A 19,992-nucleotide genomic window follows, 5' to 3' on the forward strand; every position below is an offset into this window, starting at 1 on the left:
TCACAGGAGCCTCTGGTTAACAAACAGGAACAAGAAGACAGCAGTGTCTTCTAACAGAGACAGTAAACACAATGGATTTACATTTATTTTATGGAAGCACTTTGGAGAAACTAAAAAGACTTTGCAAAAAAATTCTAACATTTTCCATCCAGTTACTCATGATTGCTGCTAACCAGAGGTGCCAAAACATCTGGTTCCCATTAAAACTTGTGAGTCGCCTAATTGCTACAACGGTGCGACAAAAACCACTGTAAAACAAAGTCTGTTTTTAACGTTTGGCAATAGGCGCGCCAACTCGACCAATAAAAAGATCAATTAGATGTTAGTGTTTTTCAGGTGAATTATTTTCACACAGCCGTGATTGTGCAGCTGTGTTCCAGATGGAGGATTAGAAAACTAAGAAGCTGGTTTAGAGCAGTAGCGAACATATTATTGGTGGCAATATCAGTTGCAATTAATGCATTTGTCGTTCTGCGGTTTTGGAGGAGCCAAACAGCATCAGGGGAGACATGGGCTGGTTTTAGACTCTCCAGAGAAAATATGCACCACAGAGGGGCTTAGGTAGGTGGAAAGTTTCAAAGTGTTTCTGTTCAAGTGAAAAAAATAAAATAAACGTTCATGAACCCAGAGTGGAAAGGTGCCTTCAGTCATGCTTGGAAACCAAATGCAGTGAGACTCTTCTCCACAAGGGTGAAAATTACATTGGGACACAAAGCACAAATTTATAAAACTTTGGAAGAATGTATGTTGAATTCCAATCATATGCAGTAATAATATTGCACACACCGACACTACAACAAGGTATGCTTTTAATTAGTGGTGCAGCTCTATTTTAGTTTTTTTAATTGAGTGAAAAAATACATTTTCAGTGTGCATTAAAATAAACTGCCTTGGATTTCCCTCTTTTAGCTAATTGAGTTGATTTAAATAATTTGTTCTGATGAACACCTCAGAAATCTGCTGTGAGCTTTATTTTAACTGTAGTGCATTTGTGATGGATAGCTAAAGATTTTGCACTAAAATATACTTAAATGCGGTGTGGTTTTGTGCATCTTTCTCGGTAACATGTTCCTGTGCAGTGGGATGAGCTGCAAGTCGGAAGGAGATTTAAAAAGTAGAGACTCAGAAATTGAGAGTACCTGGCGGTGTCTTTTTCACTTTACCATAACCTCATGCTAAAATCAGTCCATTTGCTTTTGCTCATGTATGAGAACTCAACTACGATGAGGTGTTGAGAGCAAACTATAGTTTGACTGTTTTTAGCTAAGGTTACTTTCAGAGTACAACTCCAGGGAGTGATGTCGTGAAGCTGCAGGCAGGTGTTAGGAAGCTGAGGGTCAAACAGTCAGACGGTTGTTGGAGGGATGGAGGGGACTCCAGGAAGCTGTATGGGCAGATGCTTCCTGGGAGTACTGGTTTTCCTCTTTGCTCATGCCAGCTGTACACAGGCGCCGGTGTCTTAGCAGCCTGTCAGTCCGTGAAAAGTTCTGCAGAAAGCCAAACAAAGTTGCTGGTTCAAGAAAATGCAGACGCCAATGGGATCTGCAGGATTTGGACTCGCATAAAGATGTAGAGCATGTTAAAAATCAATTGTCTGAAACGGAAACTATTACAGACGGACCTGGTGGCATCGATCACACTGGTACGGCTTCTCTCCACTGTGCACCCTCTTGTGTCTGTCCAGGTGGTACCGCTGAATGAACCGCATATCACATGCATCACAAGCATATGGCTTTTCCCCTAGAAACAATCAGAGGCGTGAACAATTTATCAGACTGTCCAAGAACTTCTTGTTGGAAGTTGGACACATGAATTTATACTGCAGGTTTTACATTGTATTTTCCTGAACTCTGCTTTCAGGTGCTCACCTGTATGTGTAAGAATATGTCGCTTGAGGTGGTAGCTGCTCCGGAAAGCCCCATAGCAGTGATCGCAGATGAAGTTCTTCTGAACTCTTAAGGAACTGTCGTCATCCATATCCATGTGCGGAATCAACATCTCCACTTTCTCTTTTACCTTATGGGACGACTTTTTGTGTTTCTTCTTGGGCTGCAAATTCTGATTTGTCTGGACGTCTTTCCCATCGATAATCCTTGACGTGTGATATTCCCCATCTTTCCGGATTAGCTTTTAAAACAGAAAAAAAACATAACAGAGACTGGATATAGTGGAGGCATACATTTGGAAGAAAGGCAAGAACTGCCAACAAGGCTTGTAATGGCTGGATCCTAAAGTGGAGACAAATGATGGGAAAAAAGTGCAGTAAAACAGTACATGTTAACTCCAGCAATTAAATAATAATTTCATTTATGAAGGGAAAAATGTTTTTAACCAACATGGTCCTACATAAAATATACATGCTCCCTTTGTTCAGCCAGGAATTAACTTATCACATTTTCTTGGTTCCACTTTACAAGCAGATATACCCAGGCCTTACTACTGTCTGACTTGTACTATCAGGAAATCACTGAAATAGAACCTATCTGACAACATGAAGTAGGCTAAAAGATTTTAAAAAGTAGCACATTATGCATGAATCTGGCTCTAGATGACGTTTTGGAGTGGCATTGTAAAAAGTCCCAACTTAAATGAGATGATGTAAGATGACCTACAAGGCCAGGATGGCTTGGATAGCTTTTTTCTTTAACGTTTAAAATTAGCAGTTGAATAAAATTGTTTTCTACTTAAATTTAACAAAGCACAATTTTTTTCTGATTAATTGAAAAATCTTCAGTGCGACAAAAAACAGAAGCAAACACCGAAGAAGGCGGTTAATATTTTTTCACAGTACGTCTCAACATTATAAAATTCTTTTAATGAGTGACATTTCCATTGCCTAATTTGTTTCGCACATAATCAGAAAAAAGTAGCAGCAAAAGGTAGATATGCAAACTTCTAAACATGGAGAGTGGTCTGTGTTTCTCTCACCAGCGGTGGAAGGCTCCCATCTGAAGCATGGCCCATGTGACTGTGATGGCCTTGTCCATGGTGAACCTGGTGCCCATGATGGTTGAGGCTGTGCTGCGAATGTGTCTGGTGGTCCTCAGCACTGGACCTGTGGCCATGACCCGAAGAGGACATCATCTTCTTCTGGCTTGGGATGTTGTTGGCTTGCATCAGGGCCATGCTGGACAACACCGCCTCACAGCCCAGCAACCCAGCCTGGCAACACAAACAGCAACACGTCAGAGCGTTCCAACGGGGGTGGTGAGGTTGGAGGACTCCTCATGGAGACTTGGAAGCTGGAGGTGGGGGTTAGAATTAGAGAGTGACACAACAATGCAATCGTGATGGTGATTTTTGGAGATGAAGAGACTTCCACTGACCCATTTCATATGGTCTCGTACTGAATTGTTGGAATGGTGGGTCATCGCCGTGGTTTGAATGCGTGTGTGTTTGAGGGGACAGGGGGGGATGGGCTTCAGTCAGGATGAGGGAGTGACAGGAGAGACAACAATCCCCCCCAAACCATCAGGGGCCAAAGCCTGAAAATAAAGGCACATGGATGGATATGTAACCAAATACTGAGATCAAACTTTACTGAGAGCTTCTTATTGGGTAAAGCAACCTTAAATGTTTGGTGCACATCTAAGGTTCACATGGATGAAACAAAACAGTAAGAAAATTAAATCCAAACAAAAGAAAACAACACAAAATGCATCAGACTTGTTCTGTAACTCATATGTGTACCAAGCATGACAATGCAAAACATAAAATCAAAAAAATCTAATCAAAATCATTGTTATATCTCTTCATCTGCTCTCAATATTACACTTTGACTTAGACTTAGACTGACTTTATTGTCATTTTGCATGCACAGGGTGTATACAGAACGAAATTTCGTTGCATACGGCTCAGGACAATGTTTTGAGCTTTCAATTTTGAGGTTACTCCAGAATAAAATACAGTATAAAATATGAATATAAAATATAAAATATAAAATATAAAGTGCAGGAGTGACAGTAAAATATAAGTTATTTAGCTCTGTACATGTGCAAGGTATAAAGTGGAGACCAGATTTTAAGTGCAGTCCAGTTAAGAGTTCAGCAGTCTGATGGCAAGTGGGAAAAAGCTGTTTCGGAACCTGGTGGACCTGCACCAGACGCTGCGGAACCTCTTTCCAGAGGGCAGCAGGGAGAACAGTCCATGGTGGGGGTGTGAGGGGTCACTGATGATGTTTCGGCCTCAGGACACGCAGCGCTGGGATGAAATGTCCTGGATGGAGGGAAGGGGGGCCCCGATGATCCTCTCTGCTGTCCGCACCACTCTCCTCACGTTCTTCCAGTCGGAGGCGCTGCAGCTTCCACACCACACAGAGAGGCAGCTGGTCAGAATGCTCTCTATGGTGCTTCTGTAGAACGTCTTGAGGATGGGCGGGGGCAGGTGTGCTCTTCTCATCCTCCGCAGGAAATACAAACGTTTCTGTGCCCTCTTGGCCAGAGACGTGGTGTTCACAGTCCAGGTGAGGTCGTTAGTGATGTGCACCCCCAGGAATTTGGTGCTGCTGACCACCTCCACAGCCGAGCTGTTGATGAGCAGTGGAGCGTGGCTGGGCCGGTTCTTCCTGAAGTCGACGATCATCTCCTTCGTCTTGTCAACGTTCAGGATCAGGCTGTTGTCTCTGCACCAGTCCACCAGCTGCTCCACCTCCTCTCTGTAGTCCAGGTCGTTGTCGTCTCTGATGAGGCCCACCACCGTTGTGTCGTCCGCGAACTTCACGATGTGGTTGGTGGCGAACCTGGGGGCGCAGTCGTGTGTCATCAGAGTGAACAGCAGAGGGCTCAGGACGCAGCCCTGAGGGGAGCCTGTGCTGAGGGTGATGACATCGGAGGTGTGTTGTCCGATCCGGACTGACTGAGGTCTGTCGGTAAGGAAGTCTAGCAGCCAGTTTCGCAGGGGGGTGCTGAAGCCCAGGTGTCCCAGTTTTCCTGCCAGATGCTGTGGGATGATTGTGTTGAACGCTGAGCTGAAGTCCAGGAACAACATCCGCACATGAGTGTTCTTCTCCTCCAGGTGAGCCAGGCTCAGGTGTAGGGCGGAGGAGATGGCGTCCTCAGTGAAGCGGTTTCGGCGGTAGGCAAACTGGAACGGGTCGAATGTGGAGGGGAGTCTGGAGATGATGTGTTCTTTTACCAGCTTTTCAAAGCACTTCATCATGATGGGAGTCAGTGCCACAGGCCGGTAATCGTTGAAAGAGGTGACTTGAGGTTTCTTCGGCACCGGAATGATGGAGGCAGTTTTGAGACAGGATATGTTTTGATGGAATATGTTCAAAATGAATGACGTTTTAGCTAAACAGCTGGTGGTAGTTTAATTAAAAAAGTTGAGATAGTGATCTCTGAAGCTTATTTTCTAATCCCATTTGTCAAAGTCACAAACTAGAAAATTTCCTCAAACATTGAGGAAAACAAACATACACAGAAAACCAGATCACATCCCAAGTATTTATACTAAATGTTACTGTTTTTGCTGCAGTTTTATTTAAACACAGAGGATTAGAGTTACTTGGAGGATGGAGAGTCTTCCCAAACACATAGGCAATTATATGCAGGCTCTTTTTATAAACTAAATCATTTTTGACGTACAGTAATTGAGTAAAGACTCCATCAATATTTTAATCTTATCCACAACCATAATCTTTGTATAACTCCAACATTTTGGCATAACATATGCTTCTCCTTTATGAAATCTATAGGTCTTTCATATCAATATTATCATCATGGAACCTAAGGACTAAAATAATTTATCCCAAAGCCAACAGTTTAACATGTGCTGTAGACAGTCACTAACACGATGTGTGATGTAGATCTGTTGCAGTAGACAATAAATCAATTAATCGAATGACAAATTAAAATTAGATCAATATTTTCCATTTGCACAATTTATTGTTTTTCAGTTTTCTCTCTCTCTTTCTACCAAAACTGGTCTTCAGTCTGGTGTGTTGGACTAAACTAGACCGTTTTTGAAGGACAATTTTGTTTACAGAGACTTCATAATTCATTGTACTTGTCGTTTTTGCTGTTTTATTTAATTCTGATATTTAATTAAATAAGCAGTTTAATTAAATCTTCCAGCTGAAGTGTCAAATTCAAATTTAAAGTTTAGTGATCTTTGAGAAAGTGTTCTTGCATTATTACGCCATCCCCATTTTATTACTTGAAAGTGGTCGCAAAGAAACAACACTATCATTTATCGCAACAGCTTCTGAGATAATTTATCGTCCAGCAAAATGTGTTATCGTGACAGCTCTAACGCAAACATTAAAAAAATCCTAAATACAGTTTCTCATTATTCTTATTTTTTCCCCGAGATTAATGCCATGTTAGTTATGTATTAAAAAGATTGTTGCGCATTAGTTCAACGGAGTAAGTGCATCAACGTGCAGGTTCATATAACAGCTATAACAGTGTCATAACAGTCAGACACCAGTTTATGGGAACTCACAGATGTTACAGGACTAAGTAGCTGAAAATCTGTTTATGAACAACTGACAGGAGAGCCATCAGCATGAATGCTGCAATGATTATGGTAGTGTATTTTATATATATAAAAAAAGAAAGAGAAAACCACCAACAACAAAAAAAATCCACCTGTTCTCAGAAAGGGTAAAACCAACAGTTTTAAAACAAACACTTTCATGTGAAAACAGCTACACACCACTAATACAAATTTGAAATGCTGACAAAAAAAAAAATCATAAGGTTTATTATGTTTTTCCGGTCACAATAAACTTTGTGACATCTTATAGTCACACAGTTCATTGTGTTCTTATTCAAAACACCAACATGAAGCAGCTCAAAATTTTTGAAGAATAAATTATTTTTAAGTGTGTGAATAATCTTTTGCTGTAATTGCAGCTGTGAGTCTTTTGTGGTATCATAAACCCACCAGCTCTTCATGCCTAGTAGAGACCGACTTCTCCCTCAAATTGCAGTTGCTTAAAGGTCTATGTAAACTTTAGCAGGTTACTGTATACTGAATCTTGTAACCAGGCTTTAAAAGAAAACAAAAGCATTCAACCGAGCTTCGCTTATCGTTTATTGAATAATCATCTATGAATTCAGAGTGAAGTTCTTGCTTCCGACAATTACACGTTTAAACGTCAAATGATTTGCCCAGAGATGCGTGCAGTTTTCTTGTGTTATAAAAACGCGATTCCTCGCAGAGCGAAACCGAGACGGCGCATTGATAGAGAAAAAAAAATAAATTCGTTGATAACATAATCTTTATGAGTCTACTCGAACCACAGCAATATAAAACACGCAGATCCTGCAGCTCTGCAACAATAAAGGTTTAGGAACAACTCTAGTGTAGCTACACTGAACCCCCCACCCCACGACACAGACAACAACAGCCAGGCAGCAGGCAGAGGCTGGCAGGGCGGGCTCAAAGCCTCCCTCATCGGCTACGGCAGCCGGAGGCAGCCGAGCGAAACGTTACACAGAGCTTAGAGACCAACGAATGGAAACTGCAGCTAAGCAAGACACTCACCTTCCGATTTGTAAGGTTTTGTGGATTATTATGTCTTGTCGTGGTTCCAGTTTTTTTTTTCTCAGTTTACAAACACTGACAGGAAATACTATCACCGGAAGTGCTCCCCGGAGAGAGCCGCGATTGGTCATATGGAGGAGCACGTGACCACTTAACCCGTCTTTCGGTTTGGGGTCGCAGAAATGAACGTGATCACATATTCTTTCAGTTATTCTTATAAAATGCCAATTACGGATGTTTACAAGTGTGTTAAATTGTATTTCACAGGATTTTCCACAAGTAAATTATAGAAGACAAGCAATAAAAGCGAAGTAGGCAAACTAAAAATTATACAAAATAAAGATAAATAAAAATTGTGGGTAACGGTGTATTTATTTATTTATTTATTTATCCACGTATGTTGTGTACCAGTGTTGTGTTGTACCGCTATACTCGTACAGTACACTTAATCATCACTTAATTTGTGATAACAATTATTTTTTGTCATAAATCATTTCCCAGTCTTTCAATTTCATCAAGGAAGAAGTCCATGTCTTTTTGGGAAACCAGTGGTGACAATATGGTGATGCGGAAAAAGTTGACCCTGTCTCCAAGAGGTTGGTAGCCGACCATCATGGTGCCTTGTTTCATCATACGTTCCTTGATTACTGGAGCAACCTATAAACAAAACCCAAACGACAGAGAGATAAATAAGATGCATTAGGAAATTAAAGATTTTCATTGTTAAAATGAGCTAAAAACAATTTTTAAATGAAGGTCTACAAAATACATTTGGACAAATTGTCATTTGAAAGCTGAAACCCTGACACATTATTCTTCAACCACACACTGAAACAGAAACGCACCTTTGCCAGCCTGTTCTGGTAGTCTGCATTTTTTTCCTTCCCTCTCAGACTTGGCGGGATGAACCAAAAGCACACATTCACAAACTCCGGCTGTCCACGGGAGTACAGTTTCAATACATAGTAAAAACATTTTGTTGAAAAATAATCTTTTACTTGATTTAGATGTGAACTTACTTCCCTCAAAAGTTGGAACCCCTCTCTTTTCTTCATTTGATCCACCACATACCTGCAAAAAAAACAAACTTTTCAACGATTTTTTTATTCATTTTCTTTACTTGACCCTAACTTATTTAAGCAAATGTAAGCAAGAAGAAACATTTGTTTTCGAATGTAATACCTATAGCCTGAAGTATTTTATGTCCTTTTTGTAAATCTTTGAAAAAGCTAAAACACTTAAATCGGGAACTTAGTTAAATAAAATTAAGTGTGTATATTAGTAACTTAGCTTTTTAAAGAATAAATACAGATGTGCTAAATCTTGGTCCACCAAACGCCAGGGTTCAAGTTTTCAGATAGAGGTGGAACATGTTTAAACATAAGTTTTAGTGACATTTTTAACTATTTTAAGACAGAGTGTATTCATGCATTATCAGCTTTGACAGCTTTACAAGCCAGATATACAGTAAGGCCTTCCATTTTCTGAGCCTGCAAGCTACTCAGAAAAATGAAATGTTTTTAATGTTTTTATTATTATTTTTTTTACCTTGCATGGAGAAAAGCTTTGTCTACACGCTGTTCTAGCCCAGCTGAGCCGACTGCTTTCCACATCACCCACAGCTTCAGACAGTCCACCTTGCGGCTGCACTGCACAGATTTATCCCCAACATCCAGATTCACATCATAAAATTTGTCTTGCTGGAACAGATATGTTGCATTTGCACAGTGGCACTTCTTCAGTAAGTCCTGCGGAAACAACATTTGTTTATGATAAAAAGAAAAGCAATGTTAAGTAAAACCTTTTGTATGAATATATCATGCAGAATAAAACTCAACCGTTGTATCCTTAAGCAGCAGAACAGAACATTGCAGGCCAGCGACCAGCATCTTGTGTGGATTCCAGGCTACTGAGTTTGCCCTGGAGACACACAGGCACCAAACCATTAACAAACACTGTTCATCTAGCAAACCTGCTGACAACGTGACTAAAACCTCTGTTGCGCTGCAAATACACAAATCAAAATACCTATTTTAGTTTAGAAAAGCGATACTTTTCAAAACTAAATTGATACCTGTGAACTCCTTTCATCAGATGCCTGTGTTTTTTGGAAAACAGCACGCTTCCTCCCCAGGCAGCCTGAGACAAGCAAGTAAACAACAACAAAACGCCCCACAGATTTAAACCAATACAGCAAAATCAGAAGGCTTTGACAGAAAGTATTATATCGCTGGAGGACTCACGTCAACATGCAGCCACAGCTTGTGTTTGTCACAAATATCGGCTATGCGATGCAGTGGATCAAAGGCCCCCTGTACCGTAGTGCCCGATGTGCAGCTCACAAGGAATGGAGCTGCGCCCTAATAGGAGAAAACATTAACTTAATATCTCTTGCAAAAGTATTATTACCTGGTGAACATTTTAACGCTTTGACACATTACAAACTTCAATTTATTTGATTAGGATTTTAGGGGATAGACCAACACAAAGTGTAACATCATGAAGTGGGAAGAAACAGTACAGATCCAGGGTTAAATAAAACTAAGTGCCTTTAGGAGTTAGTCTAATTACATACTAGAAATTAGATTATAAGTATGCGTGTAATTCAATGAAATTCCAGCTGTTCTGTCAAGGCTTAAGGTATTTGTTAGATAACAATAGTGAACAAGCAGCAACATGAAGACCAAGGAACACAGCAGACAAGTAAGGGAGAAAAGCTGTGGTGAGGCTCAAAACATCTTTAGTGAATTTATACCATCCCAACCAGGAAACATGGTTGTGGCAGCTTCATGCCTTTCATCAGCAGGGGCAGGTAAATTGGTCAGTGTTGATGGTAAGAGATGGAGCAGGGTGATCATGGAACCCATTAAGAACTCCAATCTAAAGTCAATGAACTTTAGACTGGAGTGGACATCTGCATTCAGGACAACAATTCTAACCATACAGCCTGAGCTACAAGGAAAATGTATCCATGCGCAACAATGAACCTGTTAAAGTACAAACCTAAATCAAAGTAAGAATCTGTGGCAAAACCTGGAAATAGCTGTTCACAGACAGTTTCTATCCAATCTGACTGAGGTTGACTTATTTTGGAAGAGAATGGGCAAAAATTTCAGTCTCTAATGGTGCAAAGCTGACAGAGATAACCCAAAGGACCGTAGCTGTAACTGCGGTGAAAAGCGCTTCTACAAAGTATTGACTCTGTTTTGTTGATTAAAACATCACATCACTTTTTTAAAAAAATCCTATTTATTAAAAAATTGAGAAGAATTTATTTTCCTTTTACTTCTCAGTTACGCAAGGAATTTGTGTTGGTTCATCAATAAACATCTCAATAAGATACAATGAAGGATGTGGTTTTTATTATGTCATAGTGTGAAAAAGTTACAGGGTGGTAAATATTACGCAACGTACATTATCTAAGATGGTCAAGGTCACAGTAGATTATACAGCAATCCTTTTATCTTACGTTTCTAAACATAAACTGAACTAAAGAATACTTACCTGAGATTTTGAAAGCTCTATTTTTTCATCCAGGTCTTCTGGGATCATGCGACCTCTAGTAAATATAAACACATTGATGAGCAAAGCAAAGGCATAGGCTAACAGTTTAATTTTAATTGCTGAGGTTCATAATGAATGTGCCTAAAAGTGAGAGGGAATTTATTCTTTTGAATAATCTCTGTGATTATCATAGGAAGTAGATGTAAAATGAGCTCTACTGACACCATGTACATACATATGTCTGGCATTTTTGAAGACAAATGAATAAGAAAGAAAGAACAATTACCCATCATCCACTTTTACCAAGATGACATTGTCCATCCCAAAACCCATAAATGCAGCCCCCTTTTTCACAGAGTAATGGCTCTAGGGAAAAAAAATTAAGATACACAGAAAAATTATAAATTAGGTAAAATCAAGTTTAAGTTTCTGTTTATAATGCCTTACTTAAGAATCAATAGTTCTATGGATTTTGCTGTGTATTAACTGGTTTTAAGCAGAGTAGCTTTGCAAGAGTTACAACATCAAAGAAGAAGTAAAAAAAACAAATGTGAGTTTCCATGCTATATATAGAAAAACAAACCTTGTGCTTCCAAACTTTTGGCCTGCCTTATACATTCTGAACATTACTTTATTCTCTCAGGTATGCAGTGTTGAAAAGCCCTTCGTACCTCAGGGGATGTAAAGATGGTGAGTTGCGGGAGACTCCACAGGCCCCGGCTTTTGACCTCTGGGTAGAGTCTGTAGCGTGCAAGGTTCATGGCGTACATGTTGGAGGTGGAGCCTCCAGGGCAGAAAAGGCCGTCACCTTCTGTCCAGCCCACCAGCTCACGAAGCCCTCTGAGCACCTCAGCCTCCATTAGCACAAAGACTGGTGCCACTTCATAAGTGAAGCTATAAATGACATACAAAATGTCTAAAAGTGTCTTTTTTTATTATTATTGTGAGTTTTCATATTAAAAAGGGTAGAATATGTACTGTATGCATCACCACACTTTTCAGATTTTTCATTTAAAAAAAATAGTCAACTATGTCCCTTCCCCCCCATTTCACAGTATATACTACTTTGTGCTGCTCTATGACATAAAATTACAAAACGTGCACTGAAATTGGTTGTGCAATTTGACAAAATGTAAAATAAATCTGGATGCATGTAAACTTTTGCAAGATAGTGTAAAAAAAAGCAAGCAAATGCACTTTTGATCAGCTATTTGAAGAAGATCAATCAACTTAAACCAAAAGAATATTCTCAAGTATTTGAGGCTGAAAGACTCATGTCATAACCCCAGACTTTATTCCCTCCCACAGAGTCAAGTCAGGACTCTGGCTTAGCATCCCAAAAAGTTAACAGTACCACTAGTGGGAAATAAATGTTAGTGGAATAAAAAAATTACATCTCCTACAGCTATGGCGAACTTTAGGCTTAGTTGTATTTTTTGTCTCTTACAGATTAGTGTTGAGAGCCTCGGAGAGGAAACGTCCAGCCAAAGAGTGATAGTCAACGCCAGCAAACTGCTGATTGAAGAAACGTGGGTGACCTGAAATTATTATGAAACACTCCCATCAGAATCAACAAAAAAAAAAAAAAAAGACTAACACTTTTGATCGTCTCTGCCGGGTCTTACTTGTCTTAATGCTGTACTTGGCGACATCTCGTACTCTCTGCAGGAGGTTTTCCTGTGGCTCTCCCTTCTCTCTCAGCTCCAGATCCAGCAGCCGGGCCAGCTCCTCTGGCTCCCTCCATTCACACACCTGCACCAGGAGTACATAGAGTATGGTTGTTAGTTCAGAAAACCAGTTGTAATCCAACAGGCATTTGTATTTCTGGTGCTTTAATCTTCAGAGACCTTCTCCTTGACATCCGTGCCTTTGCAGAGCACTTCCTCCACAATAATTTTGAAGGCTTCATGAAGGAAGAGTTGTCCGTCTGCGTGGTTGATCAGAGGATCAGTCAGGTCGCCAGTGGTTGCTTCCATTATCTATCGGTCTGCTGCTGTTAGAAGAGTTTACAAAGGAAGACTTATTGAAAGAGCTGCCAAACCTCTGCAACTTTTATAGATAGCACTAACAGGAAGAGAGAAGAAACATTCAACAAGCCAAAGGTGAGAACAATGTAGGAGGGACTCAACCTTTGTCCCATAGTGAAAGTTAATTAATGATGTTTGAGTATAGTCCGGAGAGAGGGGGGAACAGCAAAGTGTAGTGACTTATTACATGTATGTCACAAAAATAAGTATATATGATGTGAATTTTTCATTAAAAAAGATCAGTTTTAATTGACTCTTTTCAGTTTGCAACAAAATATGATTTAATTTTCAGATAACATTTCAGATTAAAAATTATGTTTAAAAAAAAAAAAAAATCTGTTAATGTTCTGATTGAAAAGAAAGCCAATTGAATTCCACCTATGCATCTGGAATGAATGAAATTTAAAGATTGTGCAATGCTGTAGCTGCTTATTGGCAGTCCTGGGAAAGATTTGCAAAATGTCTTCAAAGAAAATCATTCATATTTATTGTGAGAACAATTATTCAGTTAGTTAGAAATCATATTAGTTTTTTTTTTTTTTGTAAATCACTAGTACCCTAAGCACAGTCTTCTTTTACTTATCACACAATTGAAGCATCTTTTCTTATTTCTCTTTACAAAGCGATTTGAGATCTTATTTTGAGCTTCCACCACAGAAAAGCTGTGGTGGAAGCCAAGAAACACTAAGGCTGGTTTTGAGTCTCTTCCAAGCATTTCTATGTTGATTTGGCCAAATTTTTATAATGTTGAAAGACCAATCGTGATCCATTTTCAGAGTCCACATCAATGTGTATTTATTTTTCCTGACATTTTGATGAGCCAGTAAATTTTGGAGAGGGAAAGATGTCGGCCCATAACATCACAGATCCTCCACTTTCTTTACTTATTCAGCTAAACTGTATTTGGCAGAAAAGCTCCATGTTTGCCTCATCCTACCAAATCAGCGTTCCAATTAAAATCTGTTACATTTAACTTCTGATAAAACAGGCTTTCTTACAGTCATCACTCATAAACAGCCAGTAGGTACGTAGACGGTTGAAACCATAATGCTGTTCTTTGAAACAGTTGTCTGGCCGCTGTGCCCAGTGGCAAGATAATTTGCCCAGAACAAGTGACTAAAAGAAATGTCATATCTTATTTATTCCCCAGTAGCACAAAGTTTGAGATTCAGAAGTTCCTCACTATTTTAATGAACTTAATAAGAACAAGTCAAAGTACGCTTAAGTATGGGGTTCCAACAACTCTACAACCAATAATTGTGTTAGACCATTATTTTTGGAGATTTTTTCCCCCTCACTGACTAAATGTATTTCAAAAGAATCTTTTAACATGTTTTCTTTGCTAGATAAATTTAAAAGAATTTGTGAAGAATGATCAGTAATTTTCTGAGCATAAGTGAATTACAGAGACTATAGATTTATTAAGTCATGATTTGGTAAAAAAACAAACAAAAAAAAACAGAAACAAAAACAAATGTAATACAAAAGTATTAAAAAGTATAGTCAAATCTTTACATAAAAGTCTGTTCTTTTGTGGTAAGAAACCTCGGAAAAAACATTTTCTTTAAAAGTGCTCATGCTCTCTGAGGGAAGACCTCAGTCAGTCTCCAGCAGACATTCGATGCTCTCAGGAGGCACTGCTAAGACTTTCTGACTGAGGAGGGAGTGCAGGTAAGCGGCTGTGGCTTCTTCCCTCTTCTGATTGCGCCAGTAGTAGAGCATGGCGAAGACTCGCTCCGTGTAAGTTCTTTTCTCCTCTTCGATCTGCTCCAATGTCACATTCGTGATGCCCAGAGCCAGTCTGCCGATCTCCCTCCAAGAGCTGCCAAGGCCCTTAGCCACAATCATCAGCTGCTTCTCTGTCACCATGACACAGCCTGTGAAACAATAACCAGCAGAGCACCAGATGTTGTGAAAGATGGTTTGACTGTGAGAGGGAAAACATTTCACTAGAGGGGGACTCACCTTTGCGGAGGGCCTTTTTAGCTGACACGGGATCTTGTGATTCTTCAACTTGTAAACAAAAAGATATGCTCATATTTGGCATCTTATAAACATTTACTGATAAGATTCTTGAAAACACAGGCGCTTTATCTTTGTACCTGATAACGGTGTTTTCACACGCAGATCTTTAACAAAATCAAGCATGGGAAATGTCTCCTGCATCCTTTTTTCCTTCAGCAGGTCCAACATTCCTTGTGCTGCTTTGGGGCCGCTCATGATAACATGATCCAAAAGCTCTTGCACCTTTTCACTAGGAACTCGACACGATTTAATCTTCTCGTAGCCCTGATCTGACACCAGATAAAGGGAATGTGCAGACTGCACAACAAAATCTGCGTCCGCTCTGAGAATCTCTATCAGCGCTGCCTTCTGGCCTTTAAGCAGATGAACTACGTTTGTAGCTTCTTCAGCCATGGCTGATCGATCCAGTGGGTAAATAATGGAAGACATGCAACAACATAAGATTAACAAATGTCAGTTTTACAGCTTTTTCTATGCACGTATAGTGAAAATGTTTAAAAATGTCTTATGGGGGAGTGGAAATACTGACTAAAAGTTGATTCAGGATAGATTTGTGGAGCAAATGCTGCAAAATGAGATTCAAACTGGCAAAGTTACTGTTTTTTTGTTTGTTTAACTAGAAACTATAAAAGCTTCTAGTTTGTAAGAACTGAGCTACAAGATTACTTACACAACTCCTGTTGTTTCTTTATAATGAGTTTATCCCACATGTACAACATTGAACAACACCAAATGTACTAAAAATGCAACCTTCCCAACAGAACACTGCATTTTGTGTTGAACAACCGATGCATATACAGCACTGATTAGGTTTTGATTAGGTGATGAATTAGTTTAGTTTGTGATTTGTCAAACCTTTAATTTGTGAAAACCCAAATAAATATGTCATCACTCAAATCTTGATTTTTCTACACATGCTATGTAGTTTTTACAGCCCACTATAATTACTGCATTGCACTATTTTCCAATGTAATGAGACCTGAAAAGATCTTTATCTTATTCTTGATGCTCACTTCTGGATCAAAACCTCCTCAATGTTAGCACCAAAAATCAATAGATTATTTTTAATTAGAATTTTTTTTTTTTTCCTCCAAAATCCTTGCTGTTAAAAAAGTTCAACGAATGGCTGTGCCTCTGTCTGCTGACAAGTAAAACAATGCCAGATGTTTTTGGTCCTACTACTTACACTAAAATAAAAAAAAATAAAAAACCTCACACAGATAATACAAAGGAAGCTACTCTGTTGTAACAACATTTTTTAATTGAAGATTTATATCAGAGAAAAATCATTTTAAAAAATCCAAAGAGTGTAAATTATCAGCTTACCACAGGGCCAAATCTCTACCATTCTTGAGTTGCAGCCGAGGGGCCACAGAAATGCATTCCACAGGCCACAAAAGGCCCACTAACCGCACTTTGTACAACCCTAGTGTAGAGTAACCCTGTCCAGGTCTGAACTACGCAAATGGTAATAGTTTTCAAGCTGTTTTTTGTTCTACTATAATAAATTTGACAACAGTTTCACATATTGCAAACTATATTTTATAGAATCTGTCAGTGTGAAATATTACAGTCCAAGTTTGAGCGGAATGCCTCCCGAAATGTGGTCGAAAGCAAAAGAACAACAAACAGCCTTACAAATCCCCGGTTGGTGAGTTTTCACAAATGGAATAAATGAATCACAAACCACAAACTGTTTAATATATCCTTCATTGACATAACACGTCAGAACGTTGTAAGTGTTACAAACAAAGTCGGAATCAAAAGTAAAAGTAGCGGAATGGCCACTTTGTCATGCACAGAAAATGAAACTGCAAATGAAAGGTTTGGGCTTTAGGAATGTTTTATATGCATAACATGCGCTGAACCATTTCCCTCTCCAACAGGAATCACGACAATAAGCAACAAACAACGCTTATCTAAACAGCTTCCTGTTATTTACCTCAACAACAGCTTCTGCCAAAGTGGAGGGATAATTAGGACCTAACTTTTTGCTCTCTTTTCCTTCTTCTTCTTCTTCTTCGTCTTCTTCTTCGATCTCACAGGCGGTTGGCAAACAGCTGAAAGTGAACATTACCGCCACCTTCTGAGTTAGAATGTGAACCAGCATGGAAACCCTTTATTCTACTGAAAAGTTATGTTTTTTTTAAAGAACTTATATAAAAACACCGTACTTCAAATATGGTCGGAATTCAGACGAAGTATCTCGTAAAAATGTTTGTTCATGAAACTTTGAAGAATAACTGTTTCTCTGTTTTATACATCCTGTAAGTGCAGGTTCACTGTGATTGACCACACTCGGGAGTTCTGTCCAAAGCACAATTCTAATTTGTAGCCTCCTCTTTTTTCTCCAGCAGCCTCTGAAAATATATATATATTTTTTTGACTGAATATCATCGTGCTCTTTGTCTCCGTCAAACGGACTGATAGTCTTGCAGGTGTTTGCTGCCACCTGGTGGGAAAAATTACCCATTGCAGGTACCCTGAACGGAAGTGCTCTCTTGAACTCTTGTGGACGACAAACACAACATCCACATAAAAACAAATTTATAAAAAAAATTAATATCGTTAAATGAAGAATAATGAGTAAAATGCTGCTAAAAACAACAACGTTAAATTTATGTGTACAGTAAAAATAAATAATAGAATTGACCCTAAAACTTAAAACGTCTGCTCACACATTGTGTGTATCTGTCAGTTCTGGATGTGCTGACTTGTAGAATTTACACAATTTGTTTTAAGGAAATGCTAAGTGGATATGCAGGTAAAGTGACTGCTGGATATAAACGTAAGCAGAAATGTTAGGTTTTTAGTTGAGGTACTTAATTTTTAATACCACTTTTTTATTTTTTTTTTATTTTTTTTTTTTAATCCAGCTATCCATGTGGCTATGACTTGATTGATTGCTTGAATGTCATTTTGCCTGCAAACAAATTCAAACATTTTTTTATATTTTGTCACGACCTCAAACATTTGTGCATTTTATTAGATTTTTTTTATTGCTGACCAACACAAAATAGTGGATAGTTATAAATCAAGTATAAATCAATTACACGTCATTCTTAAGCTTTAAAAAATATCTGAAAAGCAAACTCACACCTGGGCACAAATTATTCTCAGTGTAAACACAGCCGCTCTGTGAAGGACCCAATTCAAAATACTCTGCATCCTGTGCACCTCTTCCCCACCTTCCAGTAGGACCTCTATCTTAAACATGCTACCAGAGCTACAATATACTTGTTTAGGTCAAAGTATATTCAGGTTAAAATGGCCTAGTTAAACTCCAGATTGAATTAGGAATTTGTTGTAAGGCCTGTGAATTAGTATTCACAGACACTCTCCATCTAAGATGCCTGAGCTTTAGCTGTTTTGTGAAGACAAATGGACAAACGTTTATAACGATGTTCATAACAGGTAGAGAGAGACATGCCCCAAATGACTTGCAGCCATAAATGGAAAGAAATGTGGCTGTATAAAGTATAGCTACAAGAGGCCTAAATTAAAAGGTAAGCCAGACTCTTCAGAATTTTGTTTGTTAACAAATAAACAAAAACACTGAATAGCATGTGTCATTTTCACTTCTGATTATAATTATACATTACTTTGTGTTGGTCTATTTCATCAAATCCCAATAAAATACATTGAGATTTTTTTACTAAGATGCAAGGAAATGTAAAAATGTTGAAGGGGTATGACGACTTCTACCAGGTACAGTAACACTAGATCTATATTTAGTAATTAGTCATGTACTACAGCGATATGAAAGGGAGCCGATGCCAACAACTGTATGTCTATTTATTTGTCGCAAATAAGCAGAAACGCTTATTAAAGGATCTAACACTCCCTCCTGCTCTCGTCATCGTCGATAAAATGTGAAGCAAATTTTGCCTCGGTTGACACAACAAGAAGCTGAAGCATTGTATCGACACAGAGCAGAGTGTTATGGGTTGTACTGTGGAAATAGGATTCAGCAGCCGTGAATAAATACTAGATTTGTATTGAATGAGAAAAGGAGACTCCCTGCGTAAACACCAAACAGAAACTGTGTGCGCTTTTATCTCTGTGCATGAAAGACACAGGATCCATGCAGCAGTATCAAAGTTTAAGGCCTCTGACTCCTACTGGACAACCAAGCTTCACATACCGACGTTCACATGTCTGCTTAGCCTATTTACCAATCTTCTGCTGTGGGAAATGACAAATCAATATCTTATTCCAGGGCAGGTATTTGCTTTGTGTGAGAGGAAAAAGCCTCTGGAGTCCTTTTTCATCCAGACACAGTATAAACACGTTGAGTCACTGTGTGTGTGTATTAGCTGTCTGAATAAATCCAGTTTTCTCTGTGCCTACAGTGGGTGGAAAGAGCGGAGCGAATAATCATTTGTTCTTCTTATTTATTTTTTTTTACCACCCATGTGAGAGTGCTGCATACGAGACAAATGCACAATTTATCTACCTATATGCACTTCTAATGGCCTCATTGTGAGATAAAGTGGAGTTTCTTTTCAGTCACATTCTTAAGAAGATGTGCGACTGGAGCTAAAATGCATTAATCTACTGATCTAAGAGAATACGCAGACATTCAGGGCGCTTTCATGCCACACGATGCTCCTCTGAAGTCAGTTTGCATCATATTACCGCAACACGAGAAAAGCGTAGTCTGTATAGGATATGACAATGAACTTAGTTTGCCGCTGATCAAGCACAATCCCACTCCCACTACTTTGCTTTTCAGGCCCCATCACACTCTCTTTCGAGTGGCAAACTCCACTCATATGTGTGGATGGTATAATAGCTCCCACCCTCAACAGCCTTGATGGAGAGTGATGTGGTTTCTGTATGAGCTGCTCCAACTCCTCACCACGGACCTCTGCACCTGGAAAATTGGGATTCTTTTATTTCAGATTATGAGATGTGCATGGGAGTGTGTGTGTATGTGTGGGAT

The 19,992-nt window shown here is 39.1% G+C and overlaps 2 protein-coding genes across 4 annotated transcripts; both read right to left on the minus strand.

Moving 5' to 3' along the window:
• Positions 1-1,129: 1,129 nt before the first annotated feature.
• Positions 1,130-7,729, minus strand: LOC102224878 (zinc finger protein 740-like). 2 transcript variants are annotated; one of them, XM_023334261.1, is made up of 6 exons: positions 7,492-7,729; positions 3,327-3,485; positions 2,929-3,162; positions 1,869-2,127; positions 1,622-1,740; positions 1,130-1,487 (listed from the first exon to the last, which is right to left on the minus strand). In XM_023334261.1, exons 2-6 carry the CDS (start codon positions 3,369-3,371, stop codon positions 1,338-1,340), a joined length of 807 nt encoding a protein of 268 aa, XP_023190029.1. In that variant the 5' UTR covers positions 3,372-3,485; positions 7,492-7,729; the 3' UTR covers positions 1,130-1,337. The 2 variants fall into 2 exon arrangements, with proteins under 2 accessions (XP_023190029.1, XP_005813622.2); XM_005813565.2 differs by lacking the exon at positions 3,327-3,485 and having other exon boundaries at positions 7,492-7,720.
• Positions 7,730-7,847: 118 nt separating this feature from the next.
• csad (cysteine sulfinic acid decarboxylase) lies at positions 7,848-17,084 on the minus strand. 2 transcript variants are annotated; one of them, XM_023334252.1, is made up of 15 exons: positions 16,990-17,084; positions 15,216-15,442; positions 12,843-12,920; positions 12,621-12,747; positions 12,443-12,533; positions 11,667-11,889; positions 11,282-11,361; positions 10,996-11,050; positions 9,735-9,851; positions 9,566-9,630; positions 9,330-9,411; positions 9,040-9,239; positions 8,511-8,562; positions 8,337-8,426; positions 7,848-8,148 (listed from the first exon to the last, which is right to left on the minus strand). In XM_023334252.1, the coding sequence occupies exons 2-15, from the start codon at positions 15,438-15,440 to the stop codon at positions 7,975-7,977; spliced, it is 1,659 nt and encodes a 552-aa protein (XP_023190020.1). In that variant the 5' UTR covers positions 15,441-15,442; positions 16,990-17,084; the 3' UTR covers positions 7,848-7,974. The 2 variants fall into 2 exon arrangements, with proteins under 2 accessions (XP_023190020.1, XP_014329813.1); XM_014474327.2 differs by lacking the exon at positions 15,216-15,442 and having other exon boundaries at positions 12,843-12,988.
• Positions 17,085-19,992: the final 2,908 nt, after the last annotated feature.

Source organism: Xiphophorus maculatus, chromosome 1, assembly GCF_002775205.1.
Source record: "Xiphophorus maculatus strain JP 163 A chromosome 1, X_maculatus-5.0-male, whole genome shotgun sequence".
NCBI classification, from domain to species: Eukaryota; Metazoa; Chordata; class Actinopteri; order Cyprinodontiformes; family Poeciliidae; genus Xiphophorus; species Xiphophorus maculatus.

Coding starts and splice junctions, on each gene's coding strand:
- LOC102224878 (XM_023334261.1), bottom strand. CDS start 3,371: ATGACCCACCATTCCAACAATTCAGTACGAGACCATATGAAATGG. Junction 3,163..3,326: donor TACGAGACCATATGAAATGG/GTCAGTGGAAGT, acceptor TTGTGTTGCCAG/GCTGGGTTGCTGGGCTGTGA. Junction 1,741..1,868: donor ACATATTCTTACACATACAG/GTGAGCACCTGA, acceptor GATTGTTTCTAG/GGGAAAAGCCATATGCTTGT.
- csad (XM_023334252.1), bottom strand. CDS start 15,440: ATGGCTGAAGAAGCTACAAACGTAGTTCATCTGCTTAAAGGCCAGAAG. Junction 12,921..15,215: donor GCCCCAAAGCAGCACAAGGA/ATGTTGGACCTG, acceptor AACCACGCAGAC/GGACAACTCTTCCTTCATGA. Junction 12,748..12,842: donor GCACGGATGTCAAGGAGAAG/GTCTCTGAAGAT, acceptor CTCCTGGTGCAG/GTGTGTGAATGGAGGGAGCC.